Source organism: Corvus cornix, chromosome 4A (assembly GCF_000738735.6).
Source record: "Corvus cornix cornix isolate S_Up_H32 chromosome 4A, ASM73873v5, whole genome shotgun sequence".
NCBI classification, from domain to species: Eukaryota; Metazoa; Chordata; class Aves; order Passeriformes; family Corvidae; genus Corvus; species Corvus cornix.
The window spans coordinates 13,805,211-13,829,026 of NC_047058.1; the positions used below are offsets into that span (position 1 = coordinate 13,805,211).

At 39.3% G+C, this 23,816-nt stretch overlaps 1 protein-coding gene across 7 annotated transcripts in view; it reads right to left on the reverse strand.

Annotated features, from left to right (window-relative positions):
• AFF2 (AF4/FMR2 family member 2) overlaps positions 1-23,816 on the reverse strand; it is a 336,131-nt gene that overhangs the window by 63,362 nt on the left and 248,953 nt on the right. For all 7 annotated transcript variants that reach the window (XM_039571747.1, XM_039571748.1, XM_039571744.1 and 4 more), the window contains exon 9: positions 17,554-17,591. In XM_039571747.1, the coding sequence (XP_039427681.1) occupies positions 17,554-17,591 (38 nt within the window). The remainder of the gene's footprint in view (positions 1-17,553; positions 17,592-23,816) is intronic.

Here is a 23,816-nt window from a genome sequence, read left to right on the forward strand (position 1 = left end):
GATATTCCACTGCAGCTTCTTTTTCAATTGCTTTTACTGTGAAATGGCATTCTGGAGATTTCTGGGGACCATTTCACACTCTTGTGGTATTGATTTGCTAAACCTGATGATAGGTTTATATTTAAGATGCAGTCTAGTGTACGAACAAAGTGTAAAGCTTATGAAGAGGAGATTCAGGACTTTCAATAACCCCATTTTCTTGATGGGGTTTGCCTCTTTAAAGAAAGTTAGTGTTTTACCCCAAATTTCTGAAGGCAGGTTGCTATATGGACTGCATTTCTAATTGTCTTGGAATGTTTCCATTCCACTGAATTATGGTCACAGAAAAAGTATGGAGAAGATGACTGCCAGTAACTTGTAAATCTTCCCAACATAAGGTCAGAGCAAATACACAAAAGCACATGGGAACCTAAATGGAAAAATGTATGTGAGATTGTTCCCAGAGTTCCCACTTGAGAGGATGGCAGAGGATAGATTTACTCCTGGGGACACTAAAAAACTGATAACAAAACTAACTTCTTTGGGCTTTGGTGTTGGAGATATGCACTTTTCCTTAATAGTCTGATCATTGTAAAATGGTTACAGGCCAAGAAAAAACAGTCTTTGATGGAGTTACAGCATAAAAATGAGTCAGGAAGGCCTTTATGCACAGAAGGACAATTTTTTTTGGGGCCAAACCACAAGCCTATGGCTCTACCTTTACTTTGACGAACGTTATGAATTTAAGACATGGACCCAGGTAACTCAGCCACAGCAAAATAAAACAGTCAGGTATTCACAAATGTAATGAGGAACACCCAGTGAGGAGGGGAGTGTTCCAATGAGAGTTTCAGGACATTTTGTTTAGAAGATGAAGCAAAACAAATGCTATAAATATGAATATCAATGTACATATACCCAAGACAACATGTCTGTTCCAGTTTTCCCCAAATGCAAGTGAACTTCCTGCAGGATGGTGCAGAAGTAGGAGAATGAGGGTCTGAGACAGCTCTGGATTGGAGGCAGTATTTAGGTCTCTACAGACTTGTATGAGGCAAATTAGGGAGAGGAACTGAGAAATTCACAGCAGTGGAATGTACAGAACAGACAGAGTGGGGAATCCTTCATCCTGTAGCCAAGACACTTAGAGCAGTGATCGGAGATCATTTGACTGTAGCACCATCATATGCCAAAAAAAAGAATTAAATGGTTCCTTTTAAAAGAGAAGCTGGAGAACATATGCTGGAGTATATGTGTGGAACAACTCACTACATATATTATCAGATGCATGGCTTTATTATTGAAATGTGTGGATGTATTTTGTACTATGTGCCTGAGTGATGATATGATTGCATATGACTGCTGAGTGAAGTCTAGATGAATTGCTTGTTGATATTAAACAAATGAAGAAATTCCTCTAGCAATATCTGGAATAAGTGAAGATAACACTAGTTAGAGCAGACCAGGGTCAGCTTTTGCTTGCACAATAACAATCTTGCATGCTCATTTCTAAGTCTGGCCTAATGTCTGACTTCTTTCTCTCTGCTTCCCTTATTTACTTTTTTGCTTCTCTGCCCCTCAGCGGTGTAGGATCTGCACTAATCTCTTAAATGTCACGTAGACTAGAAATCTGGGATTTTTCTCAATACAATTTTCATGACAAAATAGGTACACATAAAACTAAAGAATTGCCAAGTGCTGCAAGAACCTTGACAGTGGGCAGTATTTCATGAAATTCATATGTGGTAGGTTAGAAAACAGAGCTACAGAGCCTTTAATTGCTGGTGAGGGACTTTGAAATGTATTGCACGGAGTCATTTGTGTATTTCTGCAGCTTGCTAAATGTAAGTTTCACATATGTGCAAAAAACCTGAAAAGTTCATACCCTCCAGGATCTTCAGACTTCCATAAGAAGTCCTGTAAGATTTGCAGCCATTTCAAGAGTTTAAAGAGTTGATCCATTCCTGTAAACTGTCCATTATAGACCACATAAATCACCCAAATCATCATCAGTATTATATCTCTTTGTTATTATAGATCTGGCAAGAAACATCTGCCAAGACTACAGCCTAGCTACTGCCACAGTAACTATACAATAAACATGAACATTTTAAAATATCATGAATAGTTTGCATGGGAGAACAGCTTGCTAAATTAGCAAATAACCACCATGTGAGAAGGTGTACAAGTGTTTTGGAGGATGGGTCAGAATATGAAAAGATCCTGATGAAGTGGAGCTGAGATCTAAAGAAACCGGGTAAAATTCAGTGTGGGCAAGCAGAAAACACAACAGTTTATCACAAAAATTCAACAGCAAAAATACAAGATAGGGAATGACCAGTGAGGTAGTTTTCTACCAAAAGATCAGATGGTTATAATGGATTACACACTACACATCAGTCAACAGTATCAGGTGGTTGCAGAAAAGGCAACATCCATCCTTTTGGCATGAATAAATAGAAAGTGTAGCTTCCAAAATCTGTGGTATAGTTCTTCTATCTGATAGCACAGGTATGGCTTAAGCTAAAGAACCTGTTTGCCTGGGAAATAAAACTAAATTTTGCCTCCCTGCTTGTAAAACAGAACCAGGTTCTGTTTTGGAGGTGGTACATGAAATCTGCCTCTGTACAAAGATGGGAACTACTGTCCAGAGCAAGAAGATGCTTCCAGGTCTGTGCTATGGTATCCCCACAGATGCTGAGAAAGATTTCTGCTGAACCATAATTAGCAATTTTTCTTGTTAGCAGCTAATATTTAATTCTTCATGTTTCTCCCATTTGCCTTGTTTTATTAAATTAAAAAAAAAAAAGAAAAAAGAAAAAAGAAAAAAGAAAGAAAAAAAATCTTAGAAGAACACCTATATGCCCTAATGTCCTATTGGTCTGGCACACCTTTATCTAATACCCATATCTACCTGTCTGACTGACTGCCCATCTGCTTGTCAAAGCAGACCTATACAACTGGATGCACTGGAAATAGCAGCATACAGTGTTTCTGTAACACATCTAAAACTTTCACCTTACTCTTCATCTCAGACCTTTTTTCACCAGATTAAAATTCATAGTGCACTGAGATAATTTTTTCCTTAATTTTCTTAATTTATTTTTTGCCCCAACAGTTTTTACTGATTTTTCATACAAAGCACCTTGGGCTGTGTGTAGTTAAAGATGTCTTTGTCCTGTGCAGATGCGAGCTGTGCACTACAGCACTGCTGAAGGCACATTTCAGAACAGGCATTAAGGTACTATATCCCCTGGGTCAGCTGAGAATAAACTCAAAGTAGAGTTGGCAAGAATTATTCTGTGATTTCCTCTGTGAAATATTTCAACATGGTCTTTAAAGACTCAACCAAACACTCCCAAAGCAAATTAAGCAGATGACATTATCCTTCCCTCTTGACTTCATGCCCTTAAACACTGAATGGAGACATTGCCAGGGTCAGATTCCCAGCTCCAGTGGAAATACAGTGACTGAAAAATCAGTGCTTGTCAGCAGAATAAGAATAAACAACACTCTATCAAGGAGGGACTCAACATCCTGGCTTTGAGAACACCACTTTACAAAGAATCACACTGTCTGTAACAGGAGGAAGGCAGTTTGGACTACCAACCTGCAAAATTTGTTCAAGCTAATTCCCATGTAAGAGTCTCTTTCATCCCAATGCCTTTGTCTGGATGTGCTGGCTGTCCTTATTTTAGGAAATCATACTCCAATTATGCTTCTTAAAATAACCAAAGACAGAGCATAAAAGCTTTACCTTTCAGATTAAAAAACTTTACGCAAATACACCAAGAGGAAACTGAACAACCCAAAATACACAATGTTAATTTTCTATGGCTATTCCAGATAAACATTAGCAATACATGGGCTACTTTTCAATGTTGGTATCAATATCAAAAGACTGGAAAATCTTAAAACACTGAAAGACCATCTGTGCATGCTAGCAACTGCCAAATTTGCAACTGTGGTTTCTTCCCTGCTAATTCCATATTTTCCTGATAGATTAATGGGCACCATTTATCCAGAATAAATAAATGTGGAAGGCCCGCCTTCCCCCTTCACTGTACCTCATCATATTACTGATTTCCACCAGACCACTGAGCACATTAATGCAAGTAAGCCTCTGCCTGGATTCAGAAATTATCACATTTGGTAGAGAAAAAATGCTTGGCATAGCCAGTTTCTTTATGTTGAAGTTAAAAAGAAATACATTCAGAGAACTCCAGACTACAATCAACACAGATAAAGTGCAGTTGAAGGATTTTCCTTTCCATTCTCTAACTTAAATGTAACCTATGTGCAAGAAAGCATAGATACTTTACACATACAACTACTCCTGTTTCACCATGTGCATTTATCTTATTTCTTTTGAGAGGCACGTCGACACGTATATTTAGACTCCTAGCTTGCTAATTTATGCCAGCTAGTGTAAAATTATACGGTAGAAAATAAAGTTGCAGAATCAAACCTTTATATGTGCTTTGAAGGAAAATTTTCTACTATATACAGTCAAACTTCCACAATCCATAATTTGCTAATCTTTCCACTTAGCAATTTGCATTCCCGCGTGCACACACATGCATTCACAAACATACATCCTTCACACAAGAGAATGGTATTTCAATGAGCTCTCGCATTATTCAGACTACACTGATGCCTATAAAATGTATTACTGTAGCTGTGCCTCCTTACATCTAACAGCATGTTTAATCTACAGAAAGTCTGACTACATATATCTCACACATTATCTGTCACTTGGATGATTTTACTGTGTGTTCATGGGGTGATAATTGCAAATTTGGAATGCAAATAGTATATAACCTTGTTAAACACATTTCTGTTAAGAGGAAGAGATATGCCTTTGCTGTATGTCTGCTGTCCCCACTCACTGTAGCTCCAGGTTTTGCTAAGAGGTATAAGCTGATAAAGCCTGTTGGTGCATTTGCTGACATATCTTATCCTGAATGACATTATCATGACATATTATAACTAAAAAAAATAAATTGCAAAGGACTGGGCATCCCATTGGCAAGACACGAGCTTGCCACATGCCAAGAGCAGCATGCGCTCCATGGATTTGTAGGAGCAAGGCAGAGCACTGCTGCTGTGCAAGCTCTGACAGGGATGTCTGTTGAAGTTCTTTGCTACTTTCATAATAGTCTCTGTCATCTCTTGTTCCTGGTAAATACCTATTAGTTTAAAAACAAAGCCTAGAAATTCCTCCAAGTGAAGCACAAGTGAGGAGCCATGGAGCCACACAAGCTCCCTAATCCGAAGAAAAGGAAGGTAGAGCAGCATTGGTTCACCTTCAGCTCAAAGAAATAGGGGATGAAATATTTTGGTTATATTTTCTACCAAGCAGTATTCCACTACACCACTCTTTGTAATATGCTAAATTAGCAGTACAAAGGTTAAATTAACCTAAAAGAAATTACTAAAATAATCAAGGGAAATATGTTATCTCCTTCTCTCTAAGATGCTTCTCTCGACCTTATTTATTTTCCTAAAGATAGATGCAAAAAGAGGCAGTCTTATGTTTTCCAAATAGCTTTTGAAGACTGGATTTCTCTGGAAACCTTTTGGTTTTTTATTCCATTGCATGAAACACTCTGTGTTAGATTTACTTGCTATTTGCTTAATTTTTGCATATATAAATTGATTTTTTTTGGATGCAATTTCTCTATATTTACATCAGCGTGATGAGCAAAGTCAATCACATATATCCATAAATTAATGAGAATATGAAATAGGACTTTAATTATTACTTAAGTAATAAACTCTGATATTAGTTAAGTGAAAACTTAATGGGGCTTAGTGGGACTTAAGGAGATGATGAAGTATTTTTGAAATAGGGTTATTTCCTGTAGACTGTGCATGGCTTTTACAGCCCTGACTGGGTCTAAAGTGACAAGCACCAAACAGTAACATTCAAGAAGTTGAAGAAATAATATATTCACAGCTTCAGAAACACTGACTGCACCTGCTTGTTCATGCACACAGTGGCAATGTCATCATTTTGAAGGGAACTGGTTATTCAGTTAAACAAATACATCAAGAACTAGGAAGAAGAAGAAAAAAATCCAACAACCCAGAAGGCAGTTTAAAAAAAATTAAAATCTGTCAAAAAAAATGGAAGTCCTCAGTTATAGGTTATCCAAGATTTTATGGAGGGAAGAAAGCTTGACTCCTTTGAGCCAATACTGTTTACAGTTGCTGCAATGAAAATTCTAATTTTGTGCTCTAATGAACACAAAACGATCCATAGTCAACCTTGGCAAAACTTATAATGACTGTGTAATTGAAGTGACTTTTTTCACATTTAAAAAATATTTCACAAAATTGTAGGAAACTGCCAAGAAATAAAACTCTGGGATGGGCAGTCTTGGGTATGTGACACAGGCAGCCATATCATCTTTGCTGCTTGGTACATGTCGGGATTATAAAGCTGCGAGGTATTTGTCTGCAGTTGCTCTTCTTATGGCATATTAAGACTAATTGTGAATTACAGCAAGTGCTTCGTGGTGAATGTGTGACCCAGAATTTTCTTTTTAAAGACACTGCTTGTGCTGTTACAGTCTCTGGCACAATTCACATGCCTGGAACATGCTATAGGGAAAGCTGCCAGGTGAATCTTGATGCATAGGTTGCGTGTGTGACACTGGTGGAGCTTAAAAGAATCCCTCCATTTTGTAAATTTACAGAGTAAGGGCAACAAAAAGAAAATGGGGTCAGCCCATTAGGGGGAGTACAGCTTCAAGCCCTGGAATGGGCAGAACATTCTCCAAGGCACCAGATCTCTCCAGAAATATCCCTGGCAGAAAAGGTGAAGACTTGTCTTGCAGGTTCATGCTCACCATGATGTGTGGTCTGGGCTTTTTACTCTTTGAATTCTTCCCACCCTTCTCCATACCCTGACCTCCAGCAGGGTCTATGCCTTCATCCTCCAGCAGGCAAAACCCTTGGCTCCCTCCATCTGCCTGCAAGGACATCTCTCCACTGCCTGGGGATGGGCCAGAGCTGATGCAGAGAAGGTAAGGACCAGAGAAACAGCAGTTCTGTGTTAGTGAAGCATGTTCATATTTAACAGATGCCATGCTGAAATACAGAGGGATCAATTAATATTTGAAGTCCAAATTCTCCTCTAATCTAACTCCACTTACACAGAACCTGGCTTTAATTATCATAGTTTTGATTTCAAATATGACTGACCAAATATTTTCTATTTACTTATCATAACAACAACTTCAGCAAGCACCTGGGTAAATCCTGTGAAGCACTCTAAGACCATCCCCAAATGCAGTATTAAAGCCTTGTTTTTGAGTTTTCCTGAATGATCTGGGGATTGGGCACCTAAGCGTCTTTAGGAGAAATAAATAAAAAGTCTCTCCCCATTTTCACTGTGGTAGGATTTTTTCCAGAGATCAGTATTTCAGAAGACTTTTTACAGCCCTCTTTCACTTGAAGGACAAATCTGATTCGACATGGAGTTCCATTACAAAGAAACTGCTACATGTGATGACACTGGTTATTGAAAATTGAAATGAAGCGAGAGGAAGCTAACACCAACTTGTATGAAATTCTGCTGTCTTTGAATGACACAGGGAACTCAATATATCTAATCATCAAAGTGAAACCCATTGGGAACCAAACTACAGTTGTATTGCAGGAGGTTGCTACTTGATTGCTAGACCCAAAAGTGCTAAGCCATATGCCACTTATTTCTGTGTCTAAATAGCTTACTGTGATTGATACTGAGAGTGGCTCTCCTCTTCACAGTGAAACAATCATGAAAACAACAGGAATTAGGGTACAGTGGATACAGATTATTTTTTACAATCCTAATTTTCAACTCTGTCGCTTCCCTGAGCTTAATGTAATTTATTCTTTAATAAATTCTAGCACATGCTCTGTATTTTCCCAGCAGAACACTAGCTTTTGCACAGACCTTAGCGTGCAAGCTGCATCCAGTATTTTTCTCTCTTGCTGCTGTTGGTGTGTGGCCAGATGAGCCTGATTATAAGGGTTCACTGTTGGCCTTGAGTGCAAAAAAATTTCCCTTCTTTCTTTAGAAAGATTTTTTTTTCCACCGTCCTTGTGCCAATCTCCTTGATTTTTCTTCCTCACTAATCTGTCTCACTGAATCAGCCTTTTCCCAGCGCTCCTGCAGCCTCCCCATGCTCAAAGTCGCTCCAAGGTCAGCGGCGGGCCCTGGTCCACGGCGCTCCACGTGTCCCCGCTCCCAGCTGGAGGCAGAACGCGCTCTGTTTACAATATGCTCACTTTCCACTTGACGAGGCCTGGGAGCTGCTGCACAGATCTGAACTCGGGTCCCATGGCCAGAGAGCGCCGTGCTGTCACGACACGGCCCTTCCACAGTGGCAGGGCTGCTGGAGGAGCTGCTGGAGGAGCCGCTGCTCCCATTACAGGGTAATCGGAGAGCTGTGCAGCTCAACAGCCCCGGCATCACAGGCACCCCCGCTCCAGCTATGCTAATCTCCTCTCTCATCCGTGATCTCTGCTAGACACATAGTGTTACAGCAAAGCGCTCTGCACTTAAAGGAATATCTGCAGCTTCCCTGCCACTATTAATAAAAATGTTTAATACTTGTGTTAGGAGGCGCAATTTGATTACCGAACTGTTATCCAACAAATCCTGAAAACAATTCAAAGTAAATTTCCCTAATATGTCTATTTTTCTATCCTGCCAGAAGGGTTGCTAATGAATTTGCTGCTTGAATGCACAGACAGATTGGGAACTATAACTGTGCTGGCCTGGGCAACATGGCACTGGCACCAAAAACCTATTTGTACCCATGCAAAGTTCTCTCTAGAGTATGTCTTTCATCCAGAGGTGATTTTCCAATAAAATCAGCCTCGATTATTGCAAGCGCAGGAGCAATCCCTGAGGGAGTATATCAGGCAATTCAATACTAGGAAATGTTGTACTAGGCAAAATTAACCTTGTAGCAGTGTTATTTCCTGAAACATTATCTAGCTTTGCCTTTCTTTCGTATTCATTGATCATAAATGACTGGAATTTTTTCTACTTCTTTCACTTAGCACAAGATCATTATTTTTTGTAGTTCTACTTAAAAAAATTAAATGCTTGAAAGACACCTGTTTTTTCTTTTATTTCACTTCCTCACTGCCAAAGTAAAGGACCTTTTGCTGTATAACAGCATGTTTTTCAGGGCATATAAAAGGTGATAACAAGGAGGACCACATTTACTCAGTCCTATTTTCTTGATCATGCTAAACAGAGGAACCCTACTAGATATATTACCATGAGGCCACATGCCAGAAAGAAAAGGAATCTTCATTGTCCTCTCGCACACCAAGGAGAAGTAGGAGAAATGAAATTGGTAGAGTTTTGCAGTCCAAAGGACAGCAGACACAGGCGCACAGATTTCAAAGATACAGCTGGCAGCTTCAGTGAAATCCCATGTACCTTTATCCACTGCTCTTACCAAGCTCTCCAAGGCAGGGATCTTCATCTGGAGAGTGTCTATAACATGCTTGAATCTAACTAAACCATATAGCCTTATACGTACTCGAACACTGCTTACAGTTTTGCTCTGGTTATTTCTCTTCCAGCAACACAAAAATGGTATGAGATCTGAATGCTGCTTCCTATGCTGGATTCAGCCAGCTGTACTGAAACCAGCAGCACAGGTTCTCCCAATTATACCAAGATCAGGACTTTCCTTCAGTTTTCCTAGCATTTGTTGATTGGCTCCAAGATTGGAAGCACATTTTTAAAGCATTAATATAAAAAAGATCACAGGTAGTTAGAAAATAGTTGTTATTTGATGCAACACCCAAAGCAAACACTTGGAATAATAGTTTGAATAAATGCTAAGTAACTTAAAATTAAATATAATATCCAGGAAGATAAATATAAAATCTAAAATGATCAAAACCACAGGATGAGTGAGGAGGAACAAATGGGTACTCCTTTGATCAACAGCAGATACATGCTAAAACTGGAAAAAAAAATATTGACCTTAACTAAATTTTTTTTCTCATTAAAAAGAGTCAGGCAAAACAAGGTTTTGTTTGGCTCTAACTTTCATTTTTTCAGAACTTTTAAAACTGGACCTAAATTTAATTCTGACAAGCTGCATCACAATAAAGGTGTAAAAATGTTTTGAAAAATAACAAAAGTGACCCAGTTAAAATGTAAACACTTTTTTTTTTTCCCCCAGCTGCAAGATTCCTGACAAACTTTACAGAAATGTGTGATTAGCCTTTATTTACTGGCATATACATGTCTCTGTAAATACAAAGATCCAAATATAACAATTCTTCAGGTTCTGTGATGGCCACCGAGCACCTCGGCAGCTGAGGGGCATCTCATGGCTGGATACAGCCAGTGGTGCTTGATATTGATGGTGTGCATTCAGGTTTGTAAGAGATGAGATGAATGAGCTCTCAGGGTCTGTCCATCTCATTGTCTTGTAAGCAAACGCTGTGCACTACGCAGGCCATGTGGTAATTTAACCATCTCCTATAAATTACACCATCAACTCGGAAGCGTTTCACCATAAAAGTGCATTGTGCCCATTTGAAAAACATGTGCTCTCTCCAGGTAGCTGTTGTGGTGGTAGCTGAAAACCTTAATAAAGCACTACCTGTTCCATATTTCAGGACTTAGCCAATGTGACTCATTTGTACAGTTTTAAGTCCAAACAAACTGCTAGTCAACTAAATTATAACTTATTACTACAGGCTACAGACTTTTAATACATTCTGTGGTTGGAACAGGACTGATTTACTGCTTTGGGCCCTGCCAGTAGTTATCATGCATCATTTCCCTAGAAATAAAAATAGCCCTACTGTGGTTATCCTTTGGACTGATAAAAATTTATCTAACAAGATGTGTCAGAGGAACAAATTCAGAAAATAAAGGTAAAATATTAAATAGACTTATTATTTTATGTCTAAAGTACTACATCTTCTAGCTGCTGTGATGACTTTGGAATAAAGCAAAAGGTACTGCAAAAAGGAAAAAAGATCTAAAGGAGCAATTGAGCTCTGATAAAACCACATGGGGATACCTGAATTGTCAGAGCTTTGCAAGAGTCAAAATTTACATAAAAATCAGTATTTAGGGATTAATGCAATATCATCAAAAAAGATTTAATATGTGCGTTTCTTTGCAAACAGTTTAAAAGCAGGAGTTCTATAATCCATTTCCAACACTAACCTTTAACTTGTGAGAGTAAAGTAATCCTTTGCAACATTTCTAGAGCTCACATTCTGCTGAGGAAATGCAGCCCCTAAATAAAGCTCACTGGAGATCAGCAGCAGCCTGTGCCTCTTTGGTTCCACAGCAACACTGCAGGTGCTGACCCTGCTGTGAGTGTGGTCGGTCTGCACAGACTCCACCACGGGGCCCAGCTGGCAGAGCCTGGGGCATTTGGGGGTTCTGTGAAATTTTGGAGGGGCTTTATTGTTGGTGCAATAAACTAATCCCATTGACCAATCACTGCACCTGTGCAGATGCTGAAGTGGACAGACTAGGAGGATCAGGGGCTAAAGAACATTGTCTATAATTGCCTGTAAGAGGCCTTTTTCCTGGATTTCTGCTGGGGATTTGAGTGCTTTTGCGTGCTAGACTTAAAGTATTAAAACATAAATATGAATGGATTTCTTTGAGAAATGAATATGGGCAGGCAGTTTAGGCACTATGTTATAATGGATTTTTAGAACTAATTTAATTGGTGCTGTCTGATTTAGTAGTTCGCCAGAAATAGTCTGAGGAGAAATGTCAGGAAGGAAGGTTTAGAATCAAACAGGTGGCATGTGGAAATTGCTTGGCAGTTTTACTGAGAATGATTTATACCAGGTTTGGGTTTTTTGTTTCTTTAAAAGTGGTTTAAGTCCTTTAGCAAATGTCCTCTAGGTACGTACAGACAAATGTCCATAGGTACCTATAGTCCACAGGTGCCTATGTATCCATGTATGTACATACATACACACAGAATGATGGAAGAGTTGGGGTTGGAGAGAACCTTTCAAAGGTCATCTGGTCCAACCCCCCTGCACTGAGCAGGGACATCTTCAACTAGATCAGGTTGCTCAGAACCCTGTCCAACCTTCCCTTGAATGCTTCCAGGGAAGAGGGATCCCCACGCCTCTGGGCAACGTGTGTCAGCATTTCACAACCCTCATGTTAAAACCTTTTTCCTTATATTGAATTTAAATTGACCCTCTTTCACATACATATATGTGGCCATCAACCTCGTCATGACACACTTTTTTCATCCCTTTTTAAACACAGGCCAGGAGATACCCTGCAGTGGAAGAGCTGCATGTGTACCAATAGTATGCTGCCTCTTCTCTATTTCTATTGGGTACAAGTGCCTGATCTGCCTTGCCAAAAAAACCCAACTTTCAGAGCCAGCCCACTGGCCTGCATTTTTGCCAGTGGGAGCAGGAGATCTGTTTATGGTTACTGCTATTACTGCATACATTAACTGACCCTCGGAGCCTGACCTGCTCACCCTCCTGCTTAGTGAGTCAATAAGAAAATCCTTTGGCTCTGCATGACTTGCTTAGACCTCAGACCTTCCATGCAGAATAAGGTCTAGCCAGGGAAGCAAAAACAAGGTGCCACTCCAGCTGGTAAAACAAAGATATTTTTAAAGTGCAGTCAGGAGAAACAGGCACTCCTATCCCATGTATAATCAAGGATGAAAAGGCCACGAAAAATACCACTGCGCTTTGCAAATGAGAGGTCAATTGAAATGTCAAGATATCAAATGTTAATGGATTGCATTTCCAATGATGGTTGGGACAGAAAACCATACCAAGTCAAGTCAGATGCCCTTCAGAGGAGAAGATGAATTTTATGGCAGGAAAAGGCAATAAACACCAGAAATCTTGCTGGTTAACAAACTTGTGGCTCATGGAAAACAAATATATTTTGAAAATATAAAAAGCAGCGGGATTTTAACACAAGCTATAATCTCAAAACATGTATCTGGAAGTCATTAAAACTACAGCAAATTTAAGCATATGCAGGTGTTTGGGGGAAATGCCATTACTTTCTATTGAAGATTTTAAAAGGTACTATAAAAGAAGGGAGTATAAAGGACACTCAAGTAAGGCAATGTTTTCTTCCCTGAAGCAAGAAGTCACTTCCAATATTTTCACAGTTCTACAGAATTTCATGGATTACATGACTACACTCTAAAAGCTTTCATTTTCCATTTAAAAATTCTAATTTCTTTCTTACAAAACCCTGGTAATTTCATAGTGTTGGAGGACATCAGGTTTTAACCAAATCATTCTTTCACCTGCCCACATATTCCCAAGGAATCCATCTGGCCATTTTCATAAAGGACTGTAATCTGAGACATTTGTTTAGAGTTACATTATATCCAGTCCTTAGTCAGAAGGGCATTGCCATGCAAAGAACTCATCTCTTTGTATGGAAAACCTGAAAAGAACATGTTTATCTTCCTAACATTGTCTCTGCCAACAGAGCAGACATAGAGCCTTCCTTTCTAATTGCATAGAGACTTGCCTTGTGTCTGTATTAGCTCACTGGTGGGCTAATCCACATTATTAGTGGATCTGGAGTAGGAAGACTTCTTGGTCTATACAACAGAGGCATGTAATATCAGGAATAAGAACAGTGACTAATCATTTGCTCTTTTCTGAAAGAATAACTACTTGAGTGGATTCCAGAGAAAATACGAGGGAAAGCATTTAAAACAAACAAAAGACTGTTTTTCCCCACACTGTGATGCTCAATGTCACACGATGTTGTGGGGACAGGAGGTTTCTGGTAAACTGATTTCAGGAAAGACTTTGCAAGGAGAGTAAGTCCGCTGCTGCCTCCCAAACACAGGATGTGTGTTTCTGGAAGTGCAAAACGCTATGTGCAGGAAGGTGGGAGGATACTCCCCATGCCTGACGCCTCTGTAATTGCTGTTCTTCGCCCCCCACCTTCTGCTGCTGGCAGAGAGAAAGCACTGCGCTGGTTGACCTCCAGCCCACGCTGATGTAGAAGCTGCCAAGCCAAGCGCATTTGTACTTGAGAGTGAGGACTACCCTGGATATGAGGGGATCCTGCAGCTCAACCCACCTACACAGGACAAGTGATGTGATACAAGCCAACATGAACGTGATTCCTCCAGGCTTTGTGCTGATGTGGGCTTCCATTGTCCACTCAAGTTTTGAAAAAATCTGCATTTCAGAACAAAGCTATTGTGGGGTTTTAATGATATCACTGTTTTTTCCCTCTTGCATCAAATAATAGGGTGTATAAAAGATTAATTCCTCTGGATGTGCCCTAATTCAAAAACATCTCTCATGTAACAGCTCTTTAGAAATCATAAACCCTCCACAGAATGAAATTGTTTAAGTCATGGTACTTCTTTCAGATGCAGGGATAGGAACAGCTTGATAAGGACCAGCAAATAAATAAGCAGGTAGGACTTTACATCCAAGAAATCCCTTTTGTACCACAGACTCTCAGTGTAAACATGGATAAAACCAATGGGAGAAAGCAAGTGCTCCTTACATAACAAGGTCAGGAGAGCATAAATCAGTTAAATGTCATGGATTCAGCAGTTATGGGGCCCACCTTGGTGTCACACACAGACAGAAAAGGGTCTTACGTTTTTGGGAAAGTTAACTACACTATTTCCACCAAAAAAAAACCCCCAACAGTTCTGCAGACACAGAGATTTCTTAGCTATTTTCTGTGTGCTTATTTATAGTAATGTTATGTCAGATGATGCTACCAATACATAAAGATGAGTTCTGAGGATGCCTTGTGCCTTCCAGTACTACAAACACCACGGAATTGAGACCAAGCCTTCTGAAGGAGCCTAGTGCCACTGCACCTACTTGGGCCATCAGGAAGTTCACACAAGATAGTCTGAGCACCAACACACACTTGGACATTAAGAAACCAGCTGCTTGGTTGCTTTACTGAACTGCAAAAAGAAAACTTCCTTGTTTTCCCCCTTTCCTTGTATTTCTCCCTTGTTTAATGCTGGAGGGATTCAAGAGAACATAAAAGAACAGTAAACTTCCTGCCAAACATTACACCGGCAACATTAATGAACTGAGCAATGAAAAGTAAATAGACCATTCCTACAGAAATCTTCATCATGCTCCTAAACTAATATGTTAAATGGTGGCAGTATTAGGCTCTGTCCAAGGACTTTATATAACCTACAGTCTTTAAAAGGGAGTAATTTCTGCTTCCAGTTTTGGAACACAAGAACATGTCAGCATAATGTAAAAACAAGGAAATTTTTTATGCTAATGACAACTGCGAATATTTTATATATATATATTTATATATGTAAAAAAAATATATATATTATAGCAGATGTCAAATGCAGTTAGATTCAACTCTACTTATTAGTGCATGGCTTTTAGCCAAAAGCAATTCACATTTGCAGAAGTGTACTACCACATATGTCTTAATAACAAAAATGTGTTTTTAAAAATGTATGTGATAAGTCACATATGGTAGAAGGAATCTGTACAGCTTTCAGCCCTTATGACAATGGAAGCTACTAACTTTATTTTGCATAGCTGAAGAACATTAAAATTCAAGTGAAATTCTTCTTGACATTTGAGAGCTACAAAAGCAGCAAGTAAAAGCTGGCCAAGCCTGAGCTGTACTAAGTGTGGCTCTGACACTTATACAAATGCAATCCAGGGCTACTACTGCTATCTTGAAGACACTGTTCTTTCTTTTGCCCTGAGAGCTTTTGCATACAATCATAATTGTATACAGGTACCTTAAATAGTTACATGTCACTGAACAAAACTAGGCAGATTTTTCAGCTGTTTTGTTATGCAGAGTGTAATTAATATGTATAATGGATCCCCTAGGGTACTAATTGAAGCTGCCACCATGAACATAGTCAAAGAGAAGTTAAACAACCAGTTGGGGGAAACATGACAGGGTGAAATACACACATGTAGGTGGAAAGAGCGAGACCGTCCATCTGGCCTTCTTCCATCTCAAAATGTTACACTTACTCAAGTCCTGTAAAAAACTACTTAACCTAAATCACCCTTTCCCCCCATCTCCCAAATCTTTCTGGTGGATTAATTTGGCATCAGTGTCACATACATGCTGTTTAATAACTGCAGTGCTCAATGTTTCTGTTATAAGTGGGAAGACACAATTCAGTTGAGTCATTCTTGAGAATTTGACTCAAAATACATTAAAAAGTGGATGAATGATAAATGATTATTTTGGAGCTGTTCCCCAGGAATTTCATAACCGTGCAAGTCCTGGATCCTGTGTAATGTGAGGTGAAAACATAGCTCATTTCACTCTCTATTAAACAACCACCAGCTAACAATGACTTTAATTCAGCTTGCTCTGAATTTGAACTAGCCCTATAGGCAAGAAAGGTCCCTTGCCTTATTACAAGTTTCACATGCTATCAGGTCCCTGCTGGATCCTATTTCTAATTTTTATCAGACTGAATGAAACATAAAGAGAGAGTGATTTATGGTCATCTGACATATTGCCTAATCACTCCAAGGAGTGTTCATACACATTTTGTGTTCACTTTATAAGGTGTAAATGACTACACATGATGGAAGCCAAGTGAGAAATAGAACTGTACTCTTCTGTTATGTCTTACGCTAGAACACACTGATCAGGGAGTCCTGTCAGTGCATGTTCTTATAAACACAAACCCATTCCAGTCTAAAAGTCAGCATGATCAGAAAACTACTATAAAAATAAGAACATTTCCTCTGTCTGTAACAGGAATATGCAGTTACTGGGATGTAGTTAAACTGCTATGATCACCTACTGAAGTCAAAATATGTGTTTTTATTGGTACATAAGAGCCCATTAGGACTGGAGTGTTCATTATTTAAACAGAATAACTGATGCTGTTAGCTTCAACTGAAAATGCTTTTTCTCAAAGAGCCAGGACATCTATATAGCAACTTTCTTAATTCAATGATATATGGTTGAGTGTTGCCGCTAGTGCCCTAAGATTTAAGAACTTATCATAAAATGCCCTTGAAATTGCTCCTTGGTAGCTTGCTCATCCTTCACAAAGCCCTGCTGCAAAGAGCAGAAACATGCATGTGTGTATGGTGTGAGAGGCGCACGCACAGAGGGAGAAAGAGCTCTTAATCAACAGGATGGCAAAGCCTTGATACATAGGTGCAAAATCTTCCCATGTGTCTAGAAATTATTTGGCACATTCCTAGTTATTTCCCCCCTGTCAGACCTTCTCGAGAATTGCAATTAAAAATCATAATCTTTTTAGCATGTACAAACCTCCTCAAGGCTAGGAGCACTATGTATTGAGTATGATTGTGATTATTTGGCAGCTATTCATAGACAACACATTAATTTATGGAAACTGGATGAAACTTGAGGAGTGCAGTCATTAGGGACACACGAGAAATCGAAAGCTTTCCTCAATGATACTGACCTTTTTATAGCTATGATTAGAGGCAACATGAATTCTATTATCTCCTTCATCACCCTTCTTACTGTCTTTTTAGTCATAGTATACAACCATGTCGTTAAACTTGCATTTTCAAAGGGATATAAAAATAACTTACTTTACAGGAATGTTTCTCAATTTTGTCTTTTCGGCAGCCTGTAAACACAAGAGGGGTGGGGGAAACAAATCATTAAGAAAGAGCCACACCAAAGCAAGCAAACATTAGCTCATGGGAGCTCTTCATCAGCGACATCCCAGAGCTGGGGCATGGGCTGTAAGACCATTCAGAGAGATAGTGCTGGGTCTGAAATTTGTGGTATCAGTGGGGTTTGTTTATTTTAATGGCCACGAGTGTTTAGGAACTGCTTATTCAGGGCTGTTACTTCATTTCCCACTCCAAGGTCTGGCCCCTTTGTCACAAGCTATCTGTCCCTATCTGGAGCAAGAACAACACGAAAAAACAGAGGGAAGAACAGACTCCATTTCCAAAACTGTTTTTATTCACCAGCAACAGAAAAGGGCAAGAGATGACCAAATGTTCAGATCAATTTCCTCTTGTGAAACCTTTGAGAAAACACACTCCAAATCATCTAAATGAGTAAATCTTTGGGCCTCTCGGCCTGCACCACCTCAGACATGGAGCCTGGTTCCAGTTTATTGCTGAACCCATTGATCTGTGTACAGTCCATTTATCATTCATGAAAAGAGCCAGTGATCTTCACAGTATATTAGAAGAAACAACTCAGATCATCTGTCAACGGCCCTCTTATTTCTGTTTCCCTCTCCACGGGGATTTCATCTCCTTCGATTCTTCTTGAATTAAAATGTTGCTAAGCAACACAGCTGGGGGCACCGATGGCAGAGCTGCGCCAGTCTATCACACTGGTTAAGCCGCTCGAGATGTTAGTGGAGACTTTTCCCTTTAATGCTTCTCTGGCATAATTATGTAATCTGAACCGACCTTGCATCCCACTCTAGCTTTGTTCAGAATAGGTAAATAATTTTAAAGGAAAAGGGCTGGAAATATCACTGGCAGAAAAAGCTAGTGTTGTATCATTTCAGAGAATTCCTCCTGGTGTTTGCAGAACAAGGCTGTAATAGATTTAAATGTGGAAAGCAGTCAGATGGTTGGTGAGATTACAAGCACAGAGAGCGGTGAAAGGCAGAATTAAGACAACTGATCCATAAACCCATTATAGAAAGGAAAGTTTTAGTGCCTAATTACCTCCAGAGGTATTTTTACAAAGCCTGCCAACATTTAAGAGAAGGGTTTTGGTGAGGAACTTTAACTTCTGCTATACTTAGGGATGGAAATAAAATGGTTCCTACATAGGAAGTGCTAATATTAGTGGTTCAGAAAAATGCTCATACAAGCCCTTGACAAATTAAATGCTTTATGAAAGCTGATGAACTTTTGAAACCTCTGGGATCTGCACAACTGGGTTTCAAATCTTGCCAGAATGAATTTTCCCTTGGGCTCTATGATGGGGCTAGTTTTTCAAAATACCTGCTGTTTTGGCACTTTTGCCTCCCATCATAGTAATATCTGTGTTTAAATCCATGGAAATCCCTAATAAAGAATTTAAAATTTGGGAGAAAGAATGAAAGCTTGTGAGAGCTTGGATGAGGGAACAGCAATCCTCCGGGCTGGCTCCCAGTGTGCAAAGAAAAATGTGCTTGTTTCATTTGGATTTTATTTTCCATCTAAAGAATAAATCAACAAATGCATGATAGGAATCAATTATATTAATTGTACAGTAGGGGTGCTAGATAAAACACTTAAAACTCAGGAAATGCTCAATTTCAGATTGCACAAGTAGTTGTGAAAAACCCAAGCCTAATTATGCCTTCTCAAACAAGCCTATGATGAAATGGGGTCCCTGCCTCAACTGTGAGCTAATGTGATTGTGTCTCTTTCCAATAGCTCTCTCCCAAATCTCCCTTTTTCAGTGGCCATATGCAAATGCAGAGTCAGAAGCACGCTATTAAGAAACTTTCTAAGTAATAAACCACACGTAACAACACACAAATGCTTCATTTAAAATGAACTGAAACACCATCAAAAATGACATTTCAGTTTCCCAAGCTTCCCACTAAATGCCAAGTTTCAGTCCCATCCTGCAGGAAAATAAAATTATTTTTAAAGCTTATAAACATTCTTCCACAATGTCAGATTTTTTTTTTTTGACTCTAGAGTGCTATTTTCCTTAACTCTTCTATATACCAAATAGCTGGGCTGTAACAATTCTGAGTTCAAGCATGTGAAGCTTGCAGCTAAATCAAGGTTTTTTTCCTGAATTATTTAAAAATCACTACACAAAAACAGATATCAAAATACAGATAAAGAAGAGGAAACAGCAGAGTGGAGAGTGTCTAGGATCACAAATAAATAATGATAATGCAGCTGATTTAATACAAAGCACAGCAGAACATATTCTGGAGAGCACGTGCGTGACAGTGTGAGCTAAACTGTTTACATGAAAGATTAACGAAGATGAAGATATTTCAGACAGTGAGAACTGGCAATGTCAAAGTCACAGAATATTAAAGAGCAGGGTCTCTAAACTGCATGTTTGATTTTTGACCACTTAGCTACGTCGACTGCAACTGTTTACCCTGAAAGAAATGTAGCCGCTTCAGGAAGAAAGAATTATAGATATATTTTGTTTTCTTGGACCATGAACATTCTAGCACATATCTTTCCCTAGAATTTTACATGGAGAATTTCCTTTTTTTTTTTTTTTTTTCCTTTGTTACCAGAAAAAGGCACTTTCCTAATTCTTAAGGAAATGCACATACTGGAAGAACAGTGTCCTTCACACATGTGCCTGCTTATACAAAACTGAAAAACCATTTCTAGTGCTCAGGTTAATCTACATGCCAGCCCAGTTTAAAGCTGGATCATTAGACAACTGGTCATTTCCTATTACAAAGGATTCACTTTGAGTGGGATCACAGTGATGTTAAACACAGCACACAATATGTCAGGGCTTCTGTCTGAGAAAGAAATGCAGGATCTGTCCTTCTGCTTTTATTTGTCTTCTAGGTATTGCTCATTCATTTTTCAAAGCGTATTTGTTGCGATACCATGAGCATGCCCAGTGGCAGAAGATAAAGGAAGGCAAAATCAAAGTGACATTGAGTAACTCTACACATTACGCTTTGATGCAGAAACATATTGTTTGAAAATATTTGGTGTGCAGCAGGTCTGTCAATTAGAGCTAATTATTTTTCTCTGATCAGGAAGAATGCAATCTTGTTTTAGGCAGGTTTCTTTGAAATGTACGTCTTTTATAAACCTTCATTATAGGAAAATACTTCTTCCAAATTACTTCTTTTCTCGGCTGCTTAGCTATTGACTCAAATTGTCTGTGTTGAGTAGTTCTCTCTGCTTTGATAATTAACTTTTGATCATTACTGAATTTAGCAGCTCTAGTCAGATGTGTTCATAGCTATCCTCCTCAACTATTTCAGTGTTCATCGCCTTTAATCTTTGAACAAAATGATCTCATTGAGCCCCCATCAGCCTCGCTACTCAGTTAATAATTCCTGTTTCTCATCTTCATGACTGAGTTTGATTTGTTTTAGACTTGATGCAAGCTTTTGATTATTAATTTAAGGTATTTCAAAGACAAACATGTTTTAAGAGTTATTTTTTGAATCTTACATTCCTAGGCCTTTACAATGTCCTGGGTTGCAGTGTATTCTATTACCATCCTCATGAGCTGTTGAAATCAGGTGGGGCAGTGTTTCCTTGCCTCCTGCCCCCAAACTATCTTCCTGTTAATGGCCCATCACTGTCCTGCCCCATGACTCACAGATAACTCCCTCCGGACTATCTTCTGTTAATGAGCTCATCAATGCCTGGCCTCATGACTCATCATCCCATTGTGAGATGCTCCACCCAGAAGGAGGAACCAAGCATTCCATCCTGGATATAATCTGAGATTCTGAACACCAGAGACACCCTTTCCACTGGATTCCCAGAGGACAGGAGCTACACAGCCACCACTGGACCTTCTGAGGAAGAGCAGACCCTTTTTACAGAATCACTGCTTCGACAGAACCACATCCATCACTTCAGGAGGACTGCAGCCACCATTCTACCAGACTGCTACCACCACCCTGACTAACAGGGTGTCAGGTTGTATCCTGACTCTGTCAGTTTGAACCAGTGTTTTCTTTTTTTTTTCCCTTTTATTTCCCCATTAAATTGTTATTCTGACTTGGTGCCTCCCACTGATTTGTTTTCAAACTAGTACAACAAGTAAGAAACTGGTTTTGACTTTACAATGATTCCTAAACTTCATGTGTTAAAAGTATTACCTAGAAACAGAGCAGGTGGGAGGTCCCTGAACCACCATATATGTGCCCTGAGTGACAGATGCTGCTGCCAAAGATTGAAATGAAATTGGACTGGTATAATGTAATATTCAATGGGTGTTAGGAGAATTACATCATGGGACCTTTGCTAATTTTGAGCTTGAAAACATGCATTAAAATAATTTAGGATGATTAGAAAATGAAAGCCAGAGTGAACCAGACAATCATTCCACTTTAATTTGTAATTTTCTTCTGACTTTTTTTTAACAATTATGGCCTCTCCATAATTGTGCTTTTGCTCCCTAAGACCTTATTTCAGCAGCTGACTCCAGTGTTGAATAAGAAAGAAGAAGATGAGGAATATGTGAAAAACAGTAAGACACAGAGGCTCACCCCTCAGAGAATTTTTGCCCAGAGATGTTTTACCGTGATTCTTGTAGCTGTGAATGACTCTTACCTCTACACCTGATTTTGCTGCTAGTTGTTTTACCATTATCTGAAGAGGCACCTGCACCATGCTGTACTACACACTCTGTAGTGTGGATTTACCCATAAACTTACTTTGTTAGAAGGTATTTAATTATTACACAAAAGATTAAACATGGGAATAAGCACAAACTGCTTCTAGATTGTGCGCAAGGACTGCAAAATGTGAAAATGATGCTTTTCTTCATCACTATCAATTACGTGACTGGCTTTTGGATTGAATGAACCAGAAAAAGTACTCCAGTCAGTACAACTTTCCTACATCACAAAGGAGAGGAGAATGAACTGACAAGAGGACAGCTCAAAAATAACCAAGTAAAATAGTTGGCGTCTGCAAAAGGCAAATTATATTTCTGGTGAAGTGTTACAGGGGAAGTGTCTGCTATCCAAAGTAAAGATATATCTTCCATTGCATAACTGAAAATCCAGAATTTTCATCGAGAAGTATTTGACTTTAAGAAAGTGAAATTAGATACAAAACTTTTCCCAAGAATGCCCCCTCACCCTCTTGACTCAGAAGCACTGGTGAGCCAGCTAAGAAGGCAATTGCTGAGCCTCAAAGCATCTTATAGGGTGAGACAGATGACACTTCATGCCATCGTGCGTCTTGGCAGAAGAAGGCAGACCTTCATGCTCAAACTTTTCCCCTTTTTCCAGGACCTGCTGCAACTCTAACTCAGGTTTATCTCCCAGTTTCTAACCAGCTCTGTCTGCTTGGGTGAACAGCCAAGTGACTCTACACAAAAAAGTTTACAACCCACCACACTCTTCTGTGCTGTAGGTATAGAAGAGACTCCTCAGAGACTCAATTCAACAGTACAGTAAAAACAAAGACAATTTCCACATTAGTTAAGTTATATATATATAGCATTTATATTTCCTCCTAGATTATAATTTGCTTTGGAAGTTATACCATGCTCTTATTTTTACAGAATGCCTTCTCTATGATCCTCAGTAATCAACTGAGAACCACGACTTATCGACTGCGCTGTGCTCTGATTTCTCCAGTTATATAGTTGGTGTTAAATACAACTTCCTGTGGAGGAGAACATGGTGTGCAGCAAACAAACCATCCAGGACTGTGCTGGGAATCCGAAAGCCAAACCCCAAGGCCTGAAGTATCAGTATGTGTATGTATAAACATGTGTTGTGTTCCTTGTATTTTTTTCTTCTTTACTTCATTGGTTACATTCTCCTCTACCTGTCCCCTAACATCAACAGAGGAGATTGTATTTCTTTCTTGCTAATTGCCTTTGACATGAAGTTGGCAACCTTGTATTTGAGATTCTGTGTGTGATGTTCCCAGTCAGTCTCACCTCGAGGACAAAAAGCCCAGTGTTACTGTATCTCGGACCAAAAACAATGGAGAAGATACTGTCCCCCTCATGTCACAGTTTTAAAAATGAGTATTTTTCCTTCAGGATTCAAATGTGTGGAATGGATTAGCCAAAAACCATTTTTTGAAATATCAAGTCACCAAGCATGTGGTTATCTGCAAATCAGAATGGTTCATTGAGCCCTCGCTGTGTATGAACCACAGAGAGCTCCCATCATTGCTGTGAGCGATGCAGT